Source organism: Idiotropiscis lumnitzeri, chromosome 19 (genome assembly GCF_059441095.1).
Source record: "Idiotropiscis lumnitzeri isolate Australia: NSW breed Sydney's pygmy pipehorse chromosome 19, RoL_Ilum_1.0, whole genome shotgun sequence".
Classification (NCBI taxonomy): domain Eukaryota; kingdom Metazoa; phylum Chordata; class Actinopteri; order Syngnathiformes; family Syngnathidae; genus Idiotropiscis; species Idiotropiscis lumnitzeri.
Genome location: NC_142409.1, coordinates 9,950,112 through 9,976,180, shown reverse-complemented (window position 1 = coordinate 9,976,180; position 26,069 = coordinate 9,950,112). Strand labels below are relative to the sequence as shown.

Genomic DNA, 26,069 nt, shown 5'->3' with positions numbered 1-26,069 from the left:
TCATCATCCAGACTGGCTGAAGCTCCAGAGCCACCTTCAAGCAAGGACACAGACAGAAACACGATCCTGCAGAAACACCCGCACTCCGACGAGCCAAGAGTAGCACAGATCTCAAGGCGTAATTACGGGGCGGCGTCCCTGCGGAGCGCATCGTGCCGCCCTTTTCCCCTCGCTGCGTCTTTTGATTGCGGCCCGATGGAAAACACATGCGGAGAGAGCAGAGAAATGGCCACAGGGTTCATTTTAATGCTCGCACACGCGTGCCATCACATCCATTAAACACGTAGCAACATTAATTACAAAAAAAAACGTCTGCTCCATAAGATTATCTGATTTCATTTACATTTACACAAGGGGGGAACATTCATTTATGTACAATTGAACTACGTCACAAACTCCCTGCTACATCAGGAGTTGATATGTTCTTGTCGTTATTATGAACAAAGTGTCGTTTGGGGAATTTGACACACACACAATTCAATAAAAAACAATAAATAAAAATAAAACGTAAAAATAAGTAATGGCATCTAAAACATGCGTCCCCGTTCTGAAACCAAACAAACAAAAAAATTCCCATCCACATCAGCGAATCAAGAGCCTCTTTCACAATGAGATCTTGCAAAAATCAGAGGAGCCAAAAGAAAATAAAAATAAAAATGTGTACAATTTCTGGGGCTACTAATTTGAAAATAAATATTGTCTTATTGTCACATCAGCACTATAACAGAAGACCTGAGATTAAAAAAATTTTTTTTTTTTTAAATCTGGCACGTGCACAGATGGAACCCAAGTGGTGCTTAAGCACCAGTCCTTTTGCTCTGGATTAGAAAATGTCTGTTTGCCCGTTGGAGTATGTTTATTTCTTAATTGATCAGTATTTTAAAAATAAATAAAAACCCTCTCTATCATAACAATTTAGCTTTCGCCATCTTTTACAGGTTGTGTGAAAGGGGCTCGTGAATCACAGGTAAATCTTGTCACTTCCGCATCGAGTCCAATGGCACAAAACACGAACAGGTCAGTTCAAAGTAGCCGACGAGTCACGTCTCCTAAACTCCTAACTTCGCTTCCTAGCTTGCTATGTGATGGCAAATTCAACTTGATTGACAGCAGAGACAACGTTTACAGTCGTATATACGCACACACAAATACACACGTCTTCCCCTGAGGCCGCCGTTGTGCTCGACTGTCCAAATTAAGGCGCAAAGGGAAAACCAAAAAGGAGGAAAACACAGTAGAAGGGCCTCGATTTCAGTGCGCCGGTAAACAGTTCCTTACTCAATAAATGAATATTTAAAAAAAAAAAAAAAACACACAGCGAAGTGGAGAAATATATATATCCGGTTTATAAAAATGTGGAATTACAAAAAAAAAAGAAAGTACAATGAGGAGGAAAATGGCTGGTCGTCTTGTCTTATTACTGTCAATAAAGATGACATAAAACGACATCATAAAAAAATATACAAGCAGTTTATTAAAATCTGAGCGTGCCTGCTTGGGTGTGTCGACCTTTTCTATACACCCACAATATTAGGTACACCCACACATTGCAACACCCCGCGTATATTCTGCCTTAACAAAGATGATCATGCCCAGTTGGACGCAACATAAAATAGAGAGTCATTAAATAAAAGGCAAAAATAGTGACATGTTTTTGTCAATCTATTTAAAATAAAATTGAAAAAAAAAAAAAAACATTTAAATATGATTAAATGTTGAAATAACTTCACAAAGGTTATCAATTTATTATGTTAAAATAAAATAACACAAAACTAAATTTAGTGGAATTTACAAATAACAGAATTCCCCCAAAAATTGAAGATGCCATTACAAAGATAATGCTATATTTTGAGGCAATACAATAAATGTAATATAATAGGGTATATAAAAATTATATGTATTTACAAATGCAAAAATATACAATAAAATAAAAAACTAAATAAATGGTGGGGAATTCATAAATAATGAGTCTTTCTTCAGGGATTAAAAGTTACATTGTAAAAAAATAAAAACTACACATTGACCGATCTGACAGTGAAATAAATTCTCCGCAGCTCTCCATCTGATGCGGTGCACTTGTACAATAATACGTTTATTTACAAGCCAGCACCAGTCAACATTATCTTTGTAAAGGCAGAATTGTTTTTGTTGCTGTTGTTTGTGCAGGCGCACCGAATGTTTTTATCTGGGAACCCTTAAATCAGATTCATAGACGCCTCTTCAGCTTTCGCAACATACGAAGGATTTATGAATGAATTATGCCAACACTCACACACCCACACACTTACTCATCACGGACAAGATGACCTTGGTGGCAAAATTGAGATTCTTTCAGTCTTCCAGAAAAGCTGCACACCTGCGCAGACAAAATGTATATAACCTCTTGACCACCGTGTGTGTGTGTGTGTGTGTGTGTGGGTAAGGATTTGAGGGAGGTGCGGGTGCTACATCAAAGCTGAAGGAGGGGTCGGGTAGCTCCATTAAAAAAAAAAAAAAAAATCAATAAATAATCCGAATGTACTTATTTCCATGGCGACAGTGATGTGGTAAAGTCCCTTCGCACCCTCGCCATCTAGTGCTACAGCGCGAGTCGTGTTATGTTTCATAATCGCGTCTGCGCCTCGGGGATGTAAATCTCGATGCTGTCGGCGCTCTCCGTGGCGGAGCTCTGGCGCACCGAGGCGGCGCGCTTGGCGGCGAGCAGGCGCTTGCGGGCCTCCAGACGCTGGCGCTCGGAGCTCTCCAGAGAGCGGTCCCTCGCCAGCGGGGCGTGGCCCTTCTGGGGCCTCTTTGGCACAGGAGGGGGGGCGCGTCTCTCCTGGACAGGTGGTAAAACACACTTAAGAGGCCGGGTGTCACCACCTCATCCAGGGGCCCAAAATAAAAAAAAAAACGATAAAAAGTGAAGCAAATAACCTTTTTGGGGTGGGGAGAGCATGCAGTGAGAGTTTGCGGCGTTATGGTGGGCGTAGGCAGCCGTTTGCGAGGTCAAAGAAAAGAAATAAATAAAAGAAGCACAAGTGGAGATGGGCGGGCTCTCCAAAATGGCGGCTCACTGTCAACAAGACAAAAGTGGTGACGTCAGCAAAAAAAAAAAAAAAAAAAGAAAACATTCAAATAAATTAGTTAATAAATAATACACATGCAAACTAGGGTTGGGAGTCGTTTTAAAGCCACTGGCGATTCCGATTTTTGGCAGAATAAATTTCTGATAACCGATTAATTGACTGATTAAATAAAATAATACGAATGATATTTTTTGTTTAACGTTATCGCAGAGAGAAAAATCTGTATAAATCCGCAATATAGTTTTTTCTTGAGTTGTAACGTGTTAATGTAAAACAAGCAAACAAACAAAACAAAAAGCAAATAAATCGGTAACTTTTTGTCCACTTTAAAAAAATAAATAACATCAAGTCGATTAAATCAGCCGGCAGATTAATCTGTTAGGTCAAAATTCCCACTCCTCCAAAACTGTCAACAAGACAAAAAAAACTCTAGCAAGGTCATCAAAATGAAAACCTTGAAAATGAGGACTTGGAAAAATTTCTTTTTTTTTTAAATATACCGATTATTTTGCTGTATCGCAATGGTACATTATATGCGAACCCCAACCTTGGTCCAAACACACACGACAGCAGCGGGTAGCATGCGGGTTAGCAGCCATCATCCATTCCCAAATAATAATAATAATAATAATAATAATATAGTCCCTAAAAAGTGGTACCTGGATCTCCGGGGGGGTCAGAGGCTTCCAGTTGTTTGCTTTGAGCTGGTGCAGCTCGTCGAATTTGAGACTGATATTCTCGATGGACAGCTGCAGCATGTCCCAGAAGCCGGCCAGGTCCTGGGAGACGGGTCGCGGGTGCGCATCTGGGTTCTGAGGGAAACACAAATGCGCACCAAAAACACAATTATTATCTGTCCTAACTACGGTCAATCATGTGACAATGTGACATCAGCAAGAATATCAATCATATAAATTGATATTGGATCATAATAACCCATATCTATATTTGCAATTTCAACATTTACTGATACATTTCTAAGATCGACATGTAACCACGGCTGCTCGGGTACATTCTGAATATGCGGCTTTTCTAATTGCAATGTTTAACAAATGCTGCTCGGGTGCATTCTGATTATGGTGCATTAAATGATGATGTAATCGATGGCTTTCATTGCAGTGTCGCGTTCCATCTGCAACTGCCTCTCGGCGCCTCAGTCAATTTGTTGGAGAGCGCTTGTGCAGATGCACGCTGGCTGCATGCATAGTCAATGAGCGCGGTGATTTGTGCAGGATGACGTCAGTGTCGCGAGTGAGACAAGAAGGTGGGAGGGATCGGGGGGGTGTGGGGGGGGGTGTCATCGTGGAGGGGGGAGGAGGGAGGCATGCAGAGGATGAGGTGACATACCAGATTCTCCTCACACAGCTCCTGGAACTGCTGGAACTTCTGGGACATGAGCAGCTGGGCGCTCCCCACTGCACTGCGGATCTTGCCCAGGACTGCAGACACACACACACACACGCACGCACGCACGCACACGAACACACACGTACACCACAATTACTCACACTGCCTCGCGTATACTGCAGGCATGTTGCACCACTGGCAGGGAGAATGTATCGGTGAAGCAGAGGCATGACAATGGCCAAGCGATGACATCATTACTAGAAATGCTGTGCCACATCCGAATACAACACTGATGGAATTTCTTTTCCAAGGACACATTTATCGTTCTTAAAGGTGCTAAGTTACATACAAAAAAACAGAAGAATATTCCAAATGTGATTTTTCAAAAATATATGAAATAATGCAATCTCGATGTCATTTGTTTGCTTCTGACACATCCTCTAATTAATTTCAGATTTTGGTTGGTATTATTTACACAATTCATGCGTTCAGCAAACTATTTATTATTATTCCAGATTCTCATTCACTGTTCGTGTGTTCTTTTGTTCAAGCAATTAAACCACTCGCAATTTTTAACATTTAAGCATGTATTCATTCAATATTCTTTAAATATATAATTTCCGAAATTTTTTTACCATTGTAGGAATGATCATTTGAAAATGTAAACAAAGGTCATTTGAGCAAATGTGAGATTTCAGAAGTGCGTATAAAACCTTTGCATTAATCCAGTGCTTCTCATTTATTTTGTTACGCCCCCCCCCAGCAAGAAGAAAACAATTCGCGCCCCCCCCCACCACCCACTCTCCGCAATAATAGAATTGTTGTTGCAAAACAAACCTCCACCGTAGCGTTAACACTCGCTGCGCACAATCAGCAAGGAGAGTGCCACTGCCAACTAGTGGAGTGGATGTGCAATTACACTTTATTGTAGTATGGCGGGAAAAAAGCATATTCCCCAGGTTCACACGCACGCCCCTCAGCATCGTACCGCCTCCGACCGCCTCCCAGTGGGACCCGCCCCACTATTTGAGAAGCACTGTCTTAATAATCAGTACCAAAGAAGTACTGTAGCTCTCCGTTTCAAAAAGGTCACCCTCTCTCCAGCTGCACAGTGTGTGTGTTAACTAGAAATGTAAGTTAAAAGTGACTGACTGTCATCCGGCAGCTGGTTGTCCGTCTGGTCCTGCTCCATCTGCCGACACCATCCCAGCATACGCTCCGTTTCCGCTTGCAGCAATTTGAGGAACCATCGTCCGTCTCGTGGACACACCAAGCGGCTGATGGCCTCCAGCGCCCCCTCCGCCGCTTCCGGTTCGGCCGCGCTGTCCATCCACGGGTCCGGAGGGGGCAGGATGGACGGGTCGAATCCCGCCTCGCCCAAGTCGTCGCCGGCGCAGGCGTGGTAGTGGTTGCCCGAGCCTTGGATGCGGACCGTGGAGGCGGCGGCGGCGGCGGTGGCCGAGGCGTCGCGAGAGTGCTGGCGCGGCATGGTGGCACAGTGGCGCGGTGGCGGCAGCTGCGGGCCGTCCGAGGGGTCGTCCAGGTCGGCCTGGACGGCGGTGGTGACGCTGTTGGAGCGGGTCATGCGGCGGTGACTGCGGAAATGGACAACATTCTCAACTACAAACGTGGTTCAGAAACTGGAAGTTCAAGAAAAAATATTGAAGTCGACTCGTTGGAAACATTTTCATCGATTTTTGAGCGCCTCGTACCCCATGAAATCAGATAGAAGCGCAACCAGAATTAAGACATAAGACGCGCTGTTGATTTTGCAGAAAATAAAAATTTGGTTAACCTCAACTGGGGAGTGGCATGAAACAGCCGCAAGCGTCTTTTGGACAAATTTTCTGCTAATTGTATGCACTGCACCAATGTGTTGCCTTTTGTGAAGCTGGTCGATTTGAATTGCGACCACAAAATGCTTCTCTCAAGTCCGTGCTTGCAAGTCAAAGCAAAGAAATGTGAACGACGACTCGCAACTCGACAAACTTGTAAGTCGGGCCACTCTTATCTCAAGGCAAAACAATCTGGACCTACAACTCCAAACGGCCGTCGAACACTCTGCAATGTTGGCAAAAACATCTCAGGCGACCCTCAGGTTGACCTGCCCCAAAAACACGCACACGCAGTTCGCCTCGTCTCCAGACGTGCTCTCCTCCTTAAAGCTTCTCATTCATCACTTCCTCCCTCCCCCTCATTCAGCTCTCTTGTTGCGTGAAACACACAGCGAGGAGGTGCACACGGGAGTGGAGTTCGCCCAACATCAAACACACTGCCGAGTGTGTGTGTGTGTGTGTGTGTGGCACGGTTAAAGAGTAACTCCTCCAAGCAGGTGTTCAGTCATAATGACCTCAGCCTGCTCGATATCGGCCGCCTAACAACTTCCTGCAGGCGGCCGAGACGTCGGGCAAGGCCAAACACATGAAAGCAGGCAACAGAAATCTTATCGACAAGACAGGACGCGGCAAAACACATTTGCAGCACAGGAATATTCCATTTTGAGTTACTTTTTTTGGTGTTTGGACTGTGCTATGTCGAAATTAAGTTCCTGGGTCCAATGGTGCAGCAAAACATGTAGACGGACACTATAATGATACCCAATTTTAGTTTAATATTAGTAGCAAAGCAGCACATTTGAGAACTAGACGGATAAAGATTTCCTTGACTGGTGGGCAGGCACTTCCAGTGACCCGACTATTTGCTCCCAAGCCGTTTAAAAAGTCCACTTTCCGTCAAAGGTTCCCTTTAAGGTGGCTAACGAAGACCACCGTGCGTGTCATGTTTGTTTTATGGCTCCTTCCGCTCCCGCTCGCTTGGTGCTAGTTCAAACAAGGTGAGGCTGTCACCTGCGACTGTTGCACATAAACACACACTCAGATGCGCACACAAAGGGAGTTTCAAACGCTGTGGCATGCCCAGACCGCTCACACACAAAAAAAAAAAAAAAACACACGCACACACATACAGGTAAAAAGGAAGCCATCCAACTACCATATTTACGCAACCAGTGAATTTAGGGAGCATTTAGCGACGCAACGGTAGACGCGAGAGTCATTCAAAAATACTTCATTCAACTCAGTGAGTTTATGGGCCTCGGTAGGTGCTGCTGTTTTGGTTAGTAACAGTCAGCGGTTAACTCTTCAATGATAAAGTTTAAGAGAATAAATATTGAAATTAAAAAGCAATACAATTACAAAGGAAGATTGATTTTCCTAATTAATCCTTCCCAAACAGTCACATCCTGGCATAAAGTCAGGCCTTCAAAATAAAAGTATGCCAGGATATTCAAACTTATTCACAGGTAAAAAAAAAAAAAAAAAGAAAAAAAGCACTTTTTGGCTTCTATGCCCGTCAATGGCAGAGAATGAATTAAGGCCCTCAATAAAAAAAAAAGTCCAAAATGTTTTGAGTGTGATTGCTTAATAAGCCACCACGGCGCCCCAGAAAGTGTTTTAGAGAACGTGCTTTTATTTTGAAGGTCTGAATTGCCTCTGTTGCCCAAATACTGTCAAGCTCAAACTCAAATATTTTTATTAGGAAAGAACACGACTCTTGAACTCTTACTCTGTTCCACTGAGTTAGTTAGATTAATCTTGTTACTTTCGAATGCAGCACGGCAACATTAATGTTGCCAAAGTGAGCTCAAAGCTACGCTAATTTTTTTTTTTTTCAACATTTCTGATGAGCAAAATGGCTGAATTTGCATTTGCATGCAGGACAGGAAAAGCGAGTGTTCCGCCAGTGGATGACTTGTGAGCTCATGAAGCACACTCGGCTGCCTCTTTTCACGACGTCCCCTCTCACAACTAAAACGCCTACAAAAAAAAAAGAAAAGAAAAGAAAAGTGGCCTGAATCACAATGACTGCTGCAACAGATGGCTGTCAAACCCCCCCCCCCCCCCCCCCCTCGTACCTCCACCTTCCCACTAGCTGCACCACATCCTCTGGGCCCAGCTGTCACTTTGGGGGCCCCCCTGCTCGAGGAAGACCAAAGGGGGGTGCGGAGGGGGAGAGGCGGGGGGTTATCTGACGCCAACCCTCAGTGAGCCGAGACAGCTGCTGCGCACCGGACACAATAAACCCCGCTCGGTTTTGCTCGCTTCTCATTCTTGTTCTTTCTAGAATTGTTGTCAACGCGCCTCGTTGATGTGACTTACTATTTTCCTATCTGTCAGGGCTTTGACGCCATCTTGTGGCATCGTAGATTATTCGAGGAAGAGAAGAATATGTGCCTTGGGAAACACTGCTGTGACTCACAAAGACGCACACGCAAGCTGCTCGGGTTGCACGTTGCTACGTCCATTGCCGTCGTTCGCACTCACCAGCGCTCATCTTCCACCTGAATTCCAATGGAGTGGAACTTGGAGCGCTCCTCCGTTTGCCCCTCCTCTTCCGGCTCCACCTGTGGGCAACAGAGCGGCTGTCAATTAAAAAAGTCCAGCATGACGATGGCGATCCGGCGACTTGTTTGCGCAGAGACCGACCTGAAAGACTTTCATACCAACCTGGATCCCGATGGAGAGGCACTTGCGGAGCGCTTCCTTGTGCGCCTTGCTGTCGGTAGCGCCGGCGGTGGACGTGACGGTGCCGGTGCTGTTGGTGACGTGCTGGCTGGCCGGGCCGTGCACCTGCGCGTTGGCCGCTTCGATGGCCGCCGTCAGGGCCTTCATGCTGTCGATGCTCTCGGTGGAGTTGGACAGGCCCGGCTGCGAGCTGATGCCCTTGCGCGGGCCCGAGCCGCCGTCCATGTAGGCGTCCTGGGCCGACTCGGTGCTGCTCTGCGCCGTGATGGATATGAAGGGCTTGGAAGGGGTGGTCCGCGGCGGGACGGGCGGGGGGGTCTTCTTGTAGGTGGTGATGCATGACGACACTATACGGTGAAGAGACGACAAATGAGAAAAAATGGCTCAAGTGATGCGATGACAGTCCAAGAAAAAAGTCCAGAAAAAAAAAAATAATTTATTTATTTTAGATCCACCATTATTTTTTTTACCCCCCAAAAAATGTGAAATATATTTTTAAGTTCATTCAAATTAATTTTGGGGAGAGAAAAAAAAATATCAGACTTTACAACCAATTTTTATGTGCGGAATAATTTTTTTTTAATTGAAAGAATAAATATTTGGCAAAAAAAAAACATTCCTATAGAACAGTTTTGTATAATAAATTTCCTCAAATTAATTATAATTAATTTTGGAAAAAGAAAATTCAACTGACAATTTTTATAAAAGTGTTCAATATTAACAAATCAAGTTGAAAAACAAATATTTGGAAAATGTAAAAAAAAAAAAAAATTTTGTTAAAGAATTTATATTGTATTTTTAAGAGCTTTATATGACCTTTAATGGCTCACACTCAAGTCTCAAACTTTAGAACGCGGACAGGGGCATGACACAAAAAGCAGTGTTGCACCGTGGGAAATGTAGTCCCTTTTTTTTCACCGCACAGCAAAAGAAGGGATATGGAGCGTCAAAATGCGCTGCAGATTAGGGCCGTTTTCGAGAAATGCCAGCGCAGTAACAGGATTAGCATGTCAGCCTCTTGACCCACTGATCTACATGGCTAAGCTCTCCATCCATACGCTGACTGTACAAAGCACTCAATCCTTCCAAAGAGCCAATCAAGTGTGTCACAATGCAAGCGCCTCTCGAGTTACAGTCAGCATGACAATGAAGCCTCTCGCATTCACACTGGTCAAACCTGTACCTTGAAAAAAAAAACAAAAAAAAAAACACACAATTGCATATTAAATTGCAATAGGGACTGCATCACAATTTGATTATTTCCCAAGTCCTCCTGCTCTAATTTTGAGTTCACCGTACACAGAAAGAAACCATAAACACTAATTAGAGCCTCCAAAAGGATACAAACAAGCTACTGCTGCCGTCGCGCCGTTCAACCACACCCAAGGCCCAAAAAACCATTAGCGCCTCCACCGAGGCCCGCGTTCTCTCGAGGGGTCAACCGAGAGGCTGACATCATCCTCGCCCTCCGCCCAGTCGCCTGCACGGACATCAGAGCCAGCTCGAGAAGCGAGCGCATCTTCAAACGGTGGGGGGGGGGGGGGGGATGAATTGCGCGGCGGCTGCGGGATGACATCAACACTCTGAAAATAACACGTGCATCGCCAGCCGCAAAGCAGATGGGAGACAGCTGACTTCCTGTGTCTTGCTATACAGCTGCTTGTGCTTTTTAGGCATCCGTTTTCATCGACAATGACATTTATTTCGAATATTAAGTGTACTTGCGTGGAAGGAGAATCGATTGCTTGGCTAGCTAGCGCGAGAAGCTAACGTAGCGGTCTACAGCCTCACTATCAATATTTTTCAAGATTTGAAATTACCATACATGTAAACAGTTATTAACCATACTGTTTAAACAACTTGAAACATTTTATTGAAGCGTTTAGGGCACATAATGGAATTGTTTGTCTAGCTAGCTAGCAGGAGAAGCTAACGTAGCAGTCTAGGTTTTCACTCTTTATATTTGATGTCTGGCATTTTTTGGAGGTCTATAATCGCCCTGCGTGTATAAACAATCATTAACCGTTTCATTAAAACAACTCTTTAATCACCAACTTTAAAGAAAAATGATAAAAGGAAGAAAAAATGTCACATATTTTATTTTTTAACATCAACGGGAAATTGATGTGGGAAATTCATTTTGTATTTATTATCATATTAAATTATTAGTTCAGAATTCATTATTATTTTATTTCATTCACTTTCATTATTGATCGTGTATCATAATGTTTATTATTTTTATATTCTTAAGATTTATTCATTAAAATAGAAACTATTCCAATGTATTGTGTCAATAAAATTATAAATGAAAATGAAATGGAATGAAATATTCAAAATGAAGATTACGCTCATGTCCTTGGCAGTGAATGACTCGTGAATCAGTGGTCATCTCGTGCAACAATCTGAACGCGCGTCTGGACTTTTCACAGCTGTCGGCAGGGGGGAAGATGTCGGACGCTGGACGCTTTATCTGGGCAAAAGGTCACCAAGTACACGTCCACGAGGGAAAGGCGCAGGGCGAGGTCCTAGCCCCCCCGCCCGCACCCCCTCCATCCGCCGCGCAGGTTCAAAGGATAGAATGTCAGACGCTTTCAGAGCTTCCATCCCCTCAAGTCATCTAAAAGTCACTCAGATAACAGAGCGGGAGAAGCTGTCAGTGCCCAAGCCAGACGCTCCAGAGGATGACAGCTGTTTGGAAAAGCCCGGGCAGGTTAAGTAAACACAGGCCAGAAAGAACGAGAGCCAGCCAGATAGAAAGGCACGACGCTGACGCGGCTCCGCCACATCAATGGAGACCACAGACTTCCTGCCGCTGATACGCTCGCCAAACCTTCACAGGGCTGGCGGCAAACGACCCCGCCCACGCGAAAACCAGATACTACAAACGCATCAGCAAAAACCACATGAATTCACATTTGCACCACTGAAGTGGCTGAGAATTTACACCGCAGGACCAAGGACTCGGGTCACATTCATCACAGGCGACAGAAATGATAGCGTTCTGTTAGCTTAGAATGAAATTTAGCATCGTCACACAAGCTTCACTTAGTGTTAGTTTGAAAAACGTGTTCTATCTCACGGTGGGTGCGGAACGCATATTTAGGTTCCACTGGGCTTGTTAGCATGAGCCAGTGGTGGGCGGTCAAGGCCTTCAAGGCCTAACATAATCAAGAAAAAATTCACAATGATGTCATATTATATCCTAGCGCTGTATTTTTAGGTGAAAGTTTTTATCCAATCAGAATTCCGCAAGCTTGTGTTGCCAGGCAGGTTTCACAATACCAGAAGCCTGCGGTATTCTTTCCGAGGCCTTCAGGTGCAATCGTGCGGGCGTCTTTACTGTCAACGCCGATGAGATTTCAGCTTTGATAGGCAGTTGCGATAGCCAATCAGATCACGAGTTCATGCCAGTAAGGCCTTCTCGCACGCCTTACGTTGAAGGTGATCGGATACGAGGTCATTGATTCGGATTTAGATCTTCTGGATGAATCTAAATCAGATTTAGGTTTTGAGAACAGATTTGTGATTTTTTGAGGATCGACCGAACCTAAGGGAAGCACCCTCATTTTCCCTTCATCTCCCCAATACAGTTGCCGTGAAAACATTTGCTTTCAGTCAACGATAATCTCGATGTAAAACCCTGGAGGGCAACGCTACTAACTCCAGCGTGCCAAAAAGTGGGATGGTACCCCCAATCGGCAACTCAAAGGGAACTTGTGGAATGTCATCTCTGCGGATTTTCTGAATGACAAGTCTCCTCGCTTCAAACGCCGACAAGTCGGTGTGAACTCCCCCCGGCCCCCTCTGCCGATCCATCAAAAGAAAACCTCCGCCCTCCCCCCGTTTCTGCAGCCCTCATAACGAAAATAGACTTCCTCTTCTTTGAGGCTCAACCGAGTGTGTCGGTGCAGAGGTGTTCATGTTGATAAACTTTGTGATAGGTCGCTTAAAAAACAGACAAAGTCGATGGAGCAGGGGCGAGCGCCCTCATGCGAGGACCGAGGGAAAATCCAGGCCATCCAAACAAATGCAAAAAAGGGAGGGGGGCAGTGGGCGGTCTCGGGGTGGGGGCGGAGGTGGGCGATGTTGACAACCCAGCTGCATCGTGTTTGGGCTGTCTATCCACCATTTGCCCGTGTTCCACATACACATCCATTTGTCCGTCCCTTTCTGCCGCACATAAACACAGCCAGGCCAGCTGGACGGCTTTTGTGATAGCGTCGCCATGGCGACATGCGGCAACATGAACTTTGCCAGTGGGCTTGGCGTCACACCAGAAGGGCGGGAAGGGGTGGGGGTTAGCTTCTGTTGGCCGTTTGTTTACCTTGACGGGCCCGCACTGCAGCTGCAGCCGGCGACACCTCAACGGCAGCCTGCCAGCCATTACAGAGGGAATAATAGGCGCGGGTGTTCAAAAACAAGCGCACAATGGCCATTGGGAGGGAAACGCGTATGTTGTGACTGTTTCCAAGTCTTGCTGCTTTTGTCGGGCTTATAAAAACGCTCCAAAACTGGTTTGTCAAAGGCTGTTTCTGGGGCACTGTCCTGAGCTGGGCGGTTCACAGAGTGTGACATTACACGGCCACAATGCAGGCCAGAGGCATCCTGGGATCAATGTCGTCGTGAGTCACAACAGCAACGAAAATGCGATCGGAAGCCGCACTAGGTTTGCCGACATCACATGTGACGCGAGTCCAGGTTTTGGTCAGACAATCTTGCAATTCAAAGCATTTGCACGGTAACCCAAATCATATTTCCCCATTGAAATGAATAGCCATACCATCAATCCGTTCCATGCCTAAAAAGAAAAATCTGTAATGTGTTTTTGAACAAGAAAAACAGCAGAAGCACTGTTCACTATCTGCCAAAGTAGAGAGGCTTGAATGCTACTGTATAGAACTTTCAGTCTTTGAAGAGTCCTCTGACTACAGCGTGAGTCACCTGACCTCGGCCTTGGGCTCTCAGCCACATGGTACTCGAAGTCGGCCCCCCTCGATTTGTACACTCCAGATGCCATCAGACACAATAGCCCGCTGTATGTGTGGGGAGCATTTTTGACGGCACTATATTTAGCTTGTGGGACGGCCCGCTGAGGAAAACTGTGCCACTTGTAAAAACACACGGCTCTTAAAACTGCTGCAACTTGGAGATTTACTGTAACAGTAAGTTTCGGGATGGTACACGTGTTAATCGTTGTGAGGGATCCCTGGCTAGCGTCAGCACTGGATACCTGACCCCAAATCAGTGCTTAGGAAACTGCCAAGAGCCATAACTGGGGCTAGACCAAATAATTTATATCATAATATAATAATAAATGATTATTTGCCGTCACCATTGTAAGCCATTCACACAGATATTACTGAATTTATTTTTTGAAATCACGCAATTTGGTTATTATTGGTAACGAAAAATAATGAAAAAAAATCAAATTAAAATTGAAAAAAGATTCTCAATAAAAAAAAATGATTTTTTTTTAAATAAATTAAAATAAAATTACTGAAACATTTTATGTTAATAAAATAAAAATTTGGCAATCATTACGAGCGGAGTTTATTTTAAAGGCATTTATTTCCGTACTACTGTTCGACCAAACAGAAGAAGGAAGAGCTAATTACATAACATTTAGTGACCTTTTATGATTAAATATTGCACTCGACAAATTTTCCATATTAAAAATAAAATAAAACTAATACTAAAACTAATAAAAAGTAAAAACAGATAAACTTGCTCTAAAAATTCATTCAAACACAGCATTTAAAAGAAAACTGCACTCTCTCCTTCACTCAAATGAGAAGGAGAGTCTCCTGGCCTTTTTCCTGCTCGGCTCCCTGACTTCTTTTCACCATGACAAGCACATGGAGGGACACATTAAGCTTTTGTTCGGCGATGCCTGCAGGGGGGGGGGGGCTGAGCGAGACAGCATCGCTCACTCCACACTCGGCCGGGATAAGCAGGAGGTGAGGAAAAAAGGAGCAGGATGAAGTTTTCCAGCCCCTTCGGTGTCCGGGCGCATTCCAGCTGCTTTGTGGTGCAGAAACCCGAGCGTTAGCTAAGCCCGTCGCGCCCACGCATCTCACGCATGATTTCCCGCTAAGCCGTCGCTCGAGAGCGCCCGTCCGCTCCTGACACATCGCATGTCACCGACGGCGGCCTTACAACTTTGGCAACAATGCCGCAGCCGTGACGCGGAAGGGAAGAAGTAAGTGAAACTGGATGCGTGACTCAGCGCTGGCTGGGCCTACGCATACGAGGAGAACGTGCAAGTGGGAAATCGCAGTCATTTATGAAACTATCGGGGCTAAAATTACCAACACACATGTTGCCGCACGCTGATAGGTCGCTGCAAATTGCACGAAACAACAACAAGGAAAATCAACAAAGTTAATAAAATAATCATTTTTTTATATAAAAAAATATTTCAATATTTGTGAGACGAGAAAACAATAACATTTAATTATTTTTTTAACATTTTTTTCCTATCAGAAATAATTTAAATTATGTACATCAGGAATAAAGACTAATTTCGGGGCGGGAATCACAAAAATGTGGACATCATAAAAAGCAAAAAAAGAAATCCTACTAAAACATCTGAATTTAATTCGGAGTTAATCAGCGGCACTTTAAGTGTCATTTCCGAGTTTCTAAGCGATTGGCTCATCATAAACAAAGGTGCCTCCCCATTTTTGAAAGGGTGTGCAACCACATGATCTCCCTCGCTTATTTTTACTTTTGTGTATTTTTTTTTTGAGGGGTCCAATGGAGTTCTACAGGTCAAAGGTCGCCCCTGCTGTACCTTTAGGCGCAAATCGCTAGCTCGAGCTAGAGCGTCACATGAGGGATGACCTGCTATTGCCATTTAAAAGCAGCAGCATGTGGTTAAAAGTTCATAACCCCCCGACCCCCCCTTTCTAACTACCACTCATAATGAAACTGGACCTGAAAAAAAAATCCCCAACAGGAATACTTTTTATTTTATCATTAACACTCATTGTGGAATGCTGTTAAACATCAGCCTCAACTTGTACCACCTTCCGCATCCCCGACCTCCCTCCTTCTTTTTTTGGCATTCTTTGTCCTGACCACTTGCACATGGTGTTGGAGGGGAGGGGGGGTCGTAGAAAGGAGACACTGCAATGGCGGGGTCTTAATCCACAGCCAGAGGCACTCAAAAAAAAAAAAAAGAAAAAAAAAACCCATCTGGGCCTGGAACGTCAGAAGGCTCTCTGTGTGCGGACAAGCCAAGCCTTGCTTTGGGGGAAGGAACCAAAAGGCGGGGGGGGGGGGCTGGAAAGTTGAAAAGTTTGCTGAGAAGGAGCCGCATGGACTGACTTTAGTGCCTGATACATCCTGAGTACGTCGGCCTCTCTCAGGTGTGACTTTTCGCACCCCCTTTTTGCACAGGGCAGGGTGGGTGGGGGTGCTTGTGTGAGGGAGGGGGGTGGTGGGGGGGACAATGGCCTCGCCAACTTCCCACTCTCCTGCCGAGAGCGCTCGTTTGTCTCCCGCATTCCTTTGCCCATTCATCTCTTTCTGCTTAAGGAGGGGGTCTTAAAAACTCCGTCCCACACACGCACACACAAACCCCACCCCCCCACCCGTTTTTTTTTCTTGCTTGGTTAGTGAAGCAGCAAAGAGGGAGGAGGAAGAAAAAAAAAGGAGATGCATTCTGTCGAGCATCGGGGGTGAACTGTGGCTTATTTTTAATGATGGGTTCAAAAAGAGAGAGAAAAAAATGAGGGCTGGGCTCGGGCTCTCACACACACACGCACGCACACACACACACACACCCACGCACACGCACACACACACACACACACACTCTACTGTAACCGAAGTCGGGGACTTTCGCAGCGAGGTCTTTAATTTGCCAGCCCTCCCACACCGCAACAGCTCCAAACCACCCACTTGTCGACTCGACAGCAAAAAGGACCGACTCCAGATCTGTCGAGTCCAGTGGAGAACAAAGTCCAAAAAGTTGGACGCCTCATGATGGATTCTGTTTCAGTCGTGTACATGCATAAAAATAGGTTACATGTTTTTTTTTTGTGTTTTTTTTGGGGGTCTTCCTGCAACTCTGCTGACTCGGCTTGCTGTTGTTTACATTCACGTCTCTTTAGATCTTAATTTGCGTATTGTCACATTGTAGTTAATAATCTATAAAAGTATGAGCCAACAATTTGTAATGTTTATTACTTTCATTTTGTGATGACGGTGGTGCTTTCAGAACATTTTAAAAATTTGAAAAATACTGATATTGGTTATTTACTGCTCTCTCATGTGCTGCTACTGTCCATTTTGCTGCAGGAAAAAACGGACTTTCCCCATTTCGGGCCGAATGAAGACTTTTTTGTGTTCTATTGTAATCAGCTTTATTTACGTGTTGTTTATCCGTTGGGGGGCTTTTTGGATCATCTATGCTCAGGAAATCCTTTGCTTTTCCTTTCCTGAAACATAAGCGAGAGAGAGCGGAGGGACGGGAGGAGGACCTGAACTTAAATGCCACTGGGGCAACTTGGTCCATGTTTTTTTTTTCTTTGGCAGGAAAGCACCCTGCAAAGCAACGCAAGCAGCGAGCGACCGTTCTTTTGTGTCAGCTCCCTCCCCCTCCGATCTGACAGCGAGACAGGGGGAGAGCAAGGGCGGGGGAAGGACAAGAATGAGTGACGTTACGCTTCCTGTGTCAAAAAGACATCCAAACATCAGCCCCTTCCTCTCCTAATGGCTGTCATCAAAGTGCCGCGAGGAGGCCCAATTCCGACGACGTAAAACTTTCAAACTGTGACCGTCTTTCAAGTCGGTTTGCGATGACACATCACACTGTATTGTTGTGTTGAGTTGCCATGTTCGATTAGCTTTAAATGTTCCACTGTTTGTGTTCAAAAGTAGTTTGATGCGACTATTGGCGCTTAGTTTTAGCATCTCAACGGCGTTTCCCATTATATGTTAGCATTAAGCTAGCACGCCATTCAGAAGGCAACGTTGTTGGGTCGCTTTAAAGACACAATGTCATTTGTCTTTGTGTTTTACGTTTAGGTTGACGATAAACTTCAACTGAGAGTGACTGTTTATTTTACTGGAGTAAAATGCAAATAATTTAGGGGGGTTAAGAACAATTCCTCAGCTTAATTTGTTTTTACAATTACACATTAGGTTGCACATTTCTACTTTAAGCACTGTTGATTCATGCGAAAGTATTTTTAGGTTTGAATTTTCATGTCATATAACTGCAATCATAAAATTATTTATACATATGCGTGTACAAGTTTGCTTTTTAACCAGGTTGGGAAGCACAATTACCACAGTTGAGGCTATGTTGCCATCTAGTGGACGAATCGATCATTGCAACCCGTCACGACGATAACTTTTTAACCGTGACCCTTACCAAGCATAATTAAAAAAATAGATTCAGGACGGCTGATCTGGTGGGGGTCATCAATCGGCGCAAAAGAGATGCTGAGAGTGATTTTTTTTTTTATTGGAGCCACAGCAAGTTCCCACTGGCTCACATTCTCAGACTGTCGTGACAGGATGAAGTCATTACTGAGACACGTGCACACACCGGCGTGAATGAAGATTTAGCTCAACCAACTTCCCGTTTGGGCTTGATGCCCGCAGCTATAAAGACAAACATGAATGCTGGTGTTTTTTTTCCCCGCTGATCAAAAAAACCATTACTTAAAAATCATTAAAAATCTGTTCTAGCCCCCACAAAAGCAGCAGTAAAAATATTTGCGCTTTAAAAAAAAACATCCAGTGACAGCATAATTAATAAAGTATTCATATATTGTGCTGCATTTTCTAGTGCATCGGCCACCAGGGGGCAGTATAATGCTCACATGATAAAGTATGTTTTAAAGCTCGGTAAGTTGCAGCAACAGTTTGTGTTCAATTTAACAGGCCCACGTTTCTCGCTTTTCTATTTGTGAGTAAATTGAGACGAGCTCATCAATGCGCAGTATCAACCTTTGGTCACACGTTTTGATGATTCTCCATATTAGCAATGTTACATGTCCATGAACTTCTGCGCTCAGTATGTCTCCACCTGGTACTCCAAACACACACACACACACACACGCACCTCCTTCAAGCATCAAAGCCAGCAGAATGACAATATTAAGCAGGTGTGAGTGGAAGCGAGCTGTTTAATTCTCGCTTTGAATAATAATTCCACCAGGGAGGCGTTCGGCTTTGATGGGCTGACACACAGGTGCCGCTCACATGTTCAGACGTTGCTGAGATCCAGGCCTGTAATTAAAGCCAGAAGAGGAAGCGCGACTGCAAAGGAGGGACGGACAGACGTATTCCCGCACTGCGCCACTGGACGCCGTTTGATGTGAATGACTGCAGGTATTTGCTCTGCTTGTGTCTGTCAACGTGTTGGCAGGACACCAAAGTCTTGACTTGAGTCAAGTCTTGCGAGACGAGATGTTTCATTGAGTGGGATAAAAACGCCAGCGGATGGAAGCCTGTAAGTGCTTGGCTCCTTCGAGCGGTGACTAAATTAACGTAATTTCACCTTCTGTCAGTTGTTAACTCAAATTCACCTGTTGAAAGGAATAAAACGAGTCACATTCACCCAATTAAACATTTGAAAGATTATTTAAAAAAAATAATTTTAAATTGTTAGGCTAGCCAATAGACTGTTTTTTCAGATGTTCGCTAGGTATCAGAAAATCGAAAGTAATGCTTTTTAATGCCATTTTTTAGGTAACTAAAATATGCCTCAAATCTAATGCCATTTTTTTGCAAAATCCATTTAATGACTTTGCATTTTAAGAACCCGTAGAAAACAAATGACATATTCCACAAAGTCAAACAATTCTTGCAGGAGCTCCAAAATGTGAGAAGAACCCCATTAAGTCAGGTCAGTGGCCATTTTGTGACGCTGAGCCAAGAAGTGTGTGACGCACAACAACACTTCCTGGCACCTGTCACACACACACACACACACACACACACCAAAATAGCAGGCGGCTGGAGGCGGCTCAACAATTCCCAGCTAACACGCACCAAGCACAAGTAGGTTAATCTATGGATTTTTGGCAATGAAATCAGCTATTAATAGATGATTGTGTTAAAGTGAGTTTGCGCTTTTGTCTTGTTTGTTCTATTTCGATGCAATGATTGGAAAACGCAAATGAGGCTGTTTAGTAATGTGAAAAAAAATGTAACTTAGGTTTGTCATATTTTAAATGTGTCCAGTTTGAGGATGAATAAGCACAATAAAAAAGGGATGGGCTTTGCGCTGACAACATCCATTAAGTTTACAACGCATGGGAATGGCAGATCTGTTTTGGTTTTCAAAATAAAAGCTAAAAAAGTTTTAACTACTACATCATCGCTCTTTGAAACATGACACCCAGTTAACTATACCATTTTAAAACAAGTTTTTAGTCAACGCGTTCAAGTAAATTATTTAAATGACTCGCTAGCGGCCATGCCCACATCACAATCCTTTACTTTGAAGTCCGTGTCATTCCGCTTCCTGCTTCGGTCTACTCAAGCGCCACCCAGCCGGCATCGAGCCACACAAACAACCACAACGCAGCGACTCAAGCATTTTCTTTCCCATTTTCTTGTTTCTACTTACAAAAGCGAAGCCAGTCGTCACACATGCCGTAAAAACAGTGGAAGAGCGCCATGGCGGCTTCGCGGTGCCTCTGTCAGCAGAGATCAACGGGGAGGAATAATAAAGTCTTGGAGTGGGACGCGATTGTGGGCTCAAGTGTCGGGACGCGGAAACCCCCCAATCCGTTCCATCCTCCCCCCCTTGGACCCTCCCCCCAACCCAACACATTTCTTCGTTTTTATAAAGTTATAATTATGACAAGAACCAATTTGTATTTTGCAGTAAAAAAAAAAGCCGTAATATCGATATTTTTCAAGATAAAGACCTAACATTATAAAATTAAAGTCAAAGTTCACCAAGGGAAGAAAGTCATATCTCGTGTCCTTATATTTAAAATAAAAAACAAATTTGTTCTCTTGTTAAGCCTTTAATCTCTAAAAATACGACTATATTTTCGTGGGGAAAAAAAATAAAGAGTTTTTAATTTCCAGAACTGTGATTCTCATAATGGTGCTCAGGCGCCCTCTCGTGGTATACAAAATAATCGCTTTCTAAGTACAAATTAATTGTATTTTAAGGATGATACATTAGACTGTAATTCTTAAAGCTCTTTACTATAGAACAATTATTTTTATTTAAATTTTACCTGCAAGAAATTTGAATTGCATCATGACTATTTTTGTAGTCCTATATTTAATTGCAATATTAATCATCAAATTGCGTAATGTCACAGTCATTTAGAAGAATACTATTCAGGAGTCGACATGGTCTTTTGGCAAAAAAAAAAAAAAAAAAGGGGATCCCTGAGAGGGTGTAGCCCCGTGACCTAGAGTGTAAAGAGAACATTTGCAGAGACTCAAAAGAACGTATTGTGCAGTTATACTGCAGCCCTGTGAGGGGCGCTGTTGTCCAAGTTATGATGTAAAGCTCATCACAAGCAAAACCACGCAATGATGGCGAATTTGATAAAATAAACAAAAAGTTGCATAAGATGTTTTGGTTGTTGTTGTAGTGGCCACACTTGCATGCAAAGTGCTCTGCAAACAAACTCAGCCCATTTCAGGAGGATATAATGACAAGACGCTTTAAAAAAGGCTCTGGAAAGCTAAAAATGGGGAAATTATAATGTAAAAAAAAAATAAAAAAATCTGGAAATAGAACGTGAAATGTCAATTTAATATTACATTTAAATTTATATATTATTACTTTAAAATATATTAGAATATTTAAAATAAAATGATTTTATTTATTTATTTATATTTTTTTTATTTCATCAATCTCTTATTACAGTCGATATTTTATTGGGGGGGGTGGCTAACCCATCAAAGAGGTTTGCAATTTTTATTTCCATTCCAGTTATTGCACAAAGAAAGCACATACAGTGTGCAGATGCACACTCACACGTATGCGTGCTCATGAATACATTTCCTGTGCATATATATTGCATGATGATTCTGAATAGAAGATTCAGGATAAAAAAACAACGCAACCTCCACTTACCATACATCCTTATGTATAATATTTAATGCATATCCTCCTCATGCACACGTGGGAAAATCTTACATGGTTTCCAGTTTTTTGCCATGTGCAAGCAGCAGCCAGCGTGCGTTAATATTGATGACCTTTTCAATGCCCACAGTTGAAAAGAAGCGGGCTTTGATCGCTGCTCTTTGAACGTCAGATGACTGCGGCACACGAACGCGCGCCATATGGACAAAAGTATTGGGACAGCTGTGCGCGTCGCAATCACGACATCATCATCCCCAAAATCTTTCACAAAGCTTCTTGAGTGATGTAATAAGTGAAAATGAGCTGACTAAGCAGCTTTGTCTTCAAGCTGTAAAGCTTGCATGTTGCCATAAAATTTCTACAATTTGATCAAAAACTATCCTTAAATATTAAAAATAATAAAAATAACTTGGCGTTTCCATACAAAAAAAAATTACACTGTACCTTTAAAATTGTAGATTTTCAAACAACATTCAAGTTGATTCTCGCCTCAGAGTTCAAGTGAACGTCAGGTCAGAGTTTCATGAGTTTTACAGTCACAGTTAGGTCAGAAGCGGGAAAACCGGAGTGCCCAAAAAAAAAAAAAAATGAGAGCGGAGAGTTCAAATGCTTTGAGCAGATTGATGGTCTTCATTAGCTGCTTCCCTCCTCAGGGGACGACATCTCAGAGATCAATAACCAACAATCAAGTCAACGCACGGCGGCGGTTGTGTAATTGAGTCGTTACCAGAGACCATTGTGGCTTGCGCCCCCCCTTCTACCCCCCATCTCATCGGCGGCGATTTAAGCTTTTAAAAAGTCCTCTGAGGTTCCCACTTTACATTGTCAAAGTTGGCAGGCACGTCTAGGAACACTCCTTTTCGAAGTTGCGCAAGACTAAAAACGACAAGATGGAAAAAAGGAAATGCCCGTGTGACTCATCTGATGGCGAGCGGGACACGCTGGCATCACTCGGCATCAATACTGCATGCGTGCAGCGGTGCAGACGCAAGAGGGCTAAAATAAGACCACTGGAGTCGTGAATAAGCTCGGACGCGCTGAGGGGGAGGAAACAACCCGGCACTTATCGCATTGTCGCCTTCCGAAAAATTGGGATCATGTGGCGGGTGAAGCGTCTCGGGAGTCTGCTGAGCACTAAAAAGTTGCAAATGTAAAATGTTTGGGGTTGAAAATTGATTGTCGGAGTGCCGATGAACGGAAAGAAAATTTGGCGTTTTTTAAATTAGGGTTATAATAATTGTCATTCTAGGTTTTTTTTTGTGTGCGTGTTTTATATTCAATTAGTTTTAATTTGTTTTTAAAGCAAGTTTGGTAGTTGTTATTTTTCAAAAATCCTTCGCTTTAATATTAATTTTGTATACTATGTGGACTATTTTAACGGCAGGAATGTTTTTATTTATTTATTTATTATTTATTTTTAAATTATTTTTTATTTATTAATTTATTATATTTTTTTATTTCTCTATTTGCGGCAGGGCTCGGTTAATAGAAACCTAATTTTTTAGAAAAAAAATGATGCCACTAGAGTAAGATTTGCCGACAACACGCATGTTGAATGTCCACGATATGGATTATACAAGTTCACTCAAGAAAGTTGAAGCCCAACCTGTGCTGCTCTGGATGGTCCTGACAGTGGTGGTGGTGCGCGGGGGCGATCCCGCCTTCCGGCTGGCCCCGCCTCCGGCCCCACGCTCCGCCGCCTCCTCCTCCTCGTCCTGCGAGCATCCCTTCTCGATGGCGCGCACGTAGCTGTGGCTTCGCATGCGGAAGCAGCCGGGCACGGGCAGATCCAGCGCGTCCACCGCCTGCGACTCCATCTCGCTGAACACCGATTCGCACACCGCTTCGATCTGCCCGTTCACCTCCACCTCGCTCACCTATCGACAAAAAAAAAAAAGAGGACATGTAAGCGAGGATGTTGATGACCAAAACAGTAGAGTCAAAAAAGAAGCAATAACAAAAATATGTTAGCGCCTCAAGTCTTGATTAAATCTTCCGCATGCACAAACAATAATAAAATGAATATTGTCATGAAAGAGTTGGGCCGGTGAGCTACTTAATAAAAGGTTTTGTTTATTACAGTCACCGCACACAAAAAAAAAAAATAGAAGTGCGCGAAACGGAATATCGGGGATGTAACGAGACAAAGAAAATCGGTTCAAAATCGATTTAAATTGGTTAAATTACACATCGATTCGCAATGCCAGGTTGATCCAACGTAAATGCAAATGTTGAAAGTAAAATATAGATCAAAACAGGATTAGTAATGCTCACAGTCAAATCTACAAAAAAAAAAATCAACAAAACTCCGACAACACAAAACAGCACATTTGTGTGAGGTCGGCCGCACATCTCTAAAAGTTGACCAAATTCCAACAAGAACGAGGCTGGGAAGGTAAAACAAAGGCCTTCGGTGCATTTTCTTGTTTAATTAGCTATTCCAAGCTCCAGCAGAGCAGCACACACACAAACACACACTTGGTCCGAAGATGACCTGATTGTAAATTCAAGCCTCAGGAAAGCTTGCGGGGTGGGTTGGTGGGTTGGTGGGTTCCCACCCTCACCCACCACCTTCCTGGAGATAGCAGAGGACAGCAGTTCTCTTTTGGGTCCAAAGCAGACATTTTACAAGGAGCCCCTCATAATCCTAACGTCTATTAAATGTAACATTTGCATAAAAGTAGTGCTTCGCTGCCATTTTGTGGCATCTTGGCACCAAGGAACTATGTTGACGTGATTTGAGGAATTTTATTTCGACAAAAGTAGTGCTTTGCCACCACCTTGCGGCATCTTGGCGCCAGGGAACAATGTTTAAGTAAGTTGAGGAGCGTCATTTAGGCAAGGAACGATTATGTACAGGCAATTCTCATTTTTTATGAATTTTTTTAAATTATTCTCGTAATATTTTTAAATTCATGCAAGTATACGTTAAAATGATGACAAAGGTTTCAATTGGCTGAGTAATTGGATAAATACGTTTTTATTGCGAATTATTTTTGGAGGGTCGGGTGACCCCAATTTGAGAACCAAATGGTGTGTGTGTGTGTGTGTGCGTGTGTGTGAGGCCAACCTGGCTGATGGTGCTCATGGCCCTCATGTAGCTTTCGTTTCGAGAGCGGAACTTGGGCGAGGCCAGCAGCCCCGCCGGGTCCAAGCTGTCCAGGCTCCTATTGATAGAAACCTCGCTCACCGCCCGCAGATAGCTGTGACTCCTGATCTGCAGCTTGGGCGAGTGTTCCGTGGAAATCCTGAAGCAGGGAAGGGGGCGGGCGGGAGGTGTTAAAAGCGCAAGGAGAAGGTGAGATGAAGTCGTAAGAAGTGTGTGTGTGTGTGTGTGTGTGCGTGTTTGTGCAGCACGATACGCATCAATCCACAATGGCTTCGGGAGACGCTCGCCGCTTATCTAATCGCCCAGAGTCGTCGAGGAACATTCACAAAGGCTTACACGGAGCGTCCTTGAGCACCTTTTTCCAAACGACTTAACGGCACGCAAGCATGCGAGTCGCGTGGCCTCCGTGTTCCGGCACAATGTGTTCCCGTGACGCCGGCCGAATTTGTGAAATGAAATTTCCCGGTGAGAAATGAGTTGGGGCTTCGGTCCGTCAAACTGTGGCATTATTAAACGTTTGCTGATTCAACGTGAAGAATCTGCTACGATTATGTTGGGAAGACAGAGTTAGTGCGAACAAATTTTTGGAGCTCATAGGATCTGCGTTTTCTTAAAAAAAAAAAAATGAAATGAATGTGTATGCCTGCAAATAAAACTTTGAAAACTAAACTAAAACTGACCTATTGGGAGCCGCACACACCTCTCATGGGAGTGAATGAGTTGAAAGGCGACTCATTAGAGCTCACCTGGCTCCAATCACCACGCTCAGCATGATTCCCGTCTGTGTGAAAGCGCGTGCGCGTGCGTCAGGCATCAGTTAGATTGAAGTTCAAACAATTTGTTCAAAGAGGGTAAATAAAACCTCCTGCTTCTGTACATGAGCGGTCCTTGATTGCGTCTCGCAGTGAATAAAAAGCGCGTCATAAAAGTGGTCCTCAGCCAAC

General features: G+C 43.8%; 1 protein-coding gene across 4 annotated transcripts in view; it reads right to left on the bottom strand.

The window, feature by feature from the left end:
* Positions 1–223: 223 nt before the first annotated feature.
* Positions 224–26,069, bottom strand: part of dlgap1b (discs, large (Drosophila) homolog-associated protein 1b) — a 59,330-nt gene continuing 33,484 nt past the window's right edge. The window contains exons 5-13 of one of the 4 annotated variants that reach the window (XR_015839882.1): positions 25,087–25,264; positions 23,623–23,893; positions 8,921–9,285; positions 8,738–8,817; positions 5,568–6,010; positions 4,416–4,507; positions 3,728–3,880; positions 2,917–3,055; positions 2,711–2,818 (exon numbers count right to left, since the gene is read on the bottom strand). Coding sequence is in view for 3 of the 4 variants with exons in the window: in XM_088282646.1 (XP_088138772.1) it covers positions 2,596–2,862; positions 3,728–3,880; positions 4,416–4,507; positions 5,568–6,010; positions 8,738–8,817; positions 8,921–9,285; positions 23,623–23,893; positions 25,087–25,264 (1,849 nt within the window). In the remaining variant the exon portion in view is untranslated. Of the gene's footprint in view, positions 3,056–3,727; positions 3,881–4,415; positions 4,508–5,567; positions 6,011–8,737; positions 8,818–8,920; positions 9,286–23,622; positions 23,894–25,086; positions 25,265–26,069 lie in introns of all 4 variants that reach the window. The other 3 variants (XM_088282646.1, XM_088282647.1, XM_088282648.1) reach the window with 3 other exon arrangements.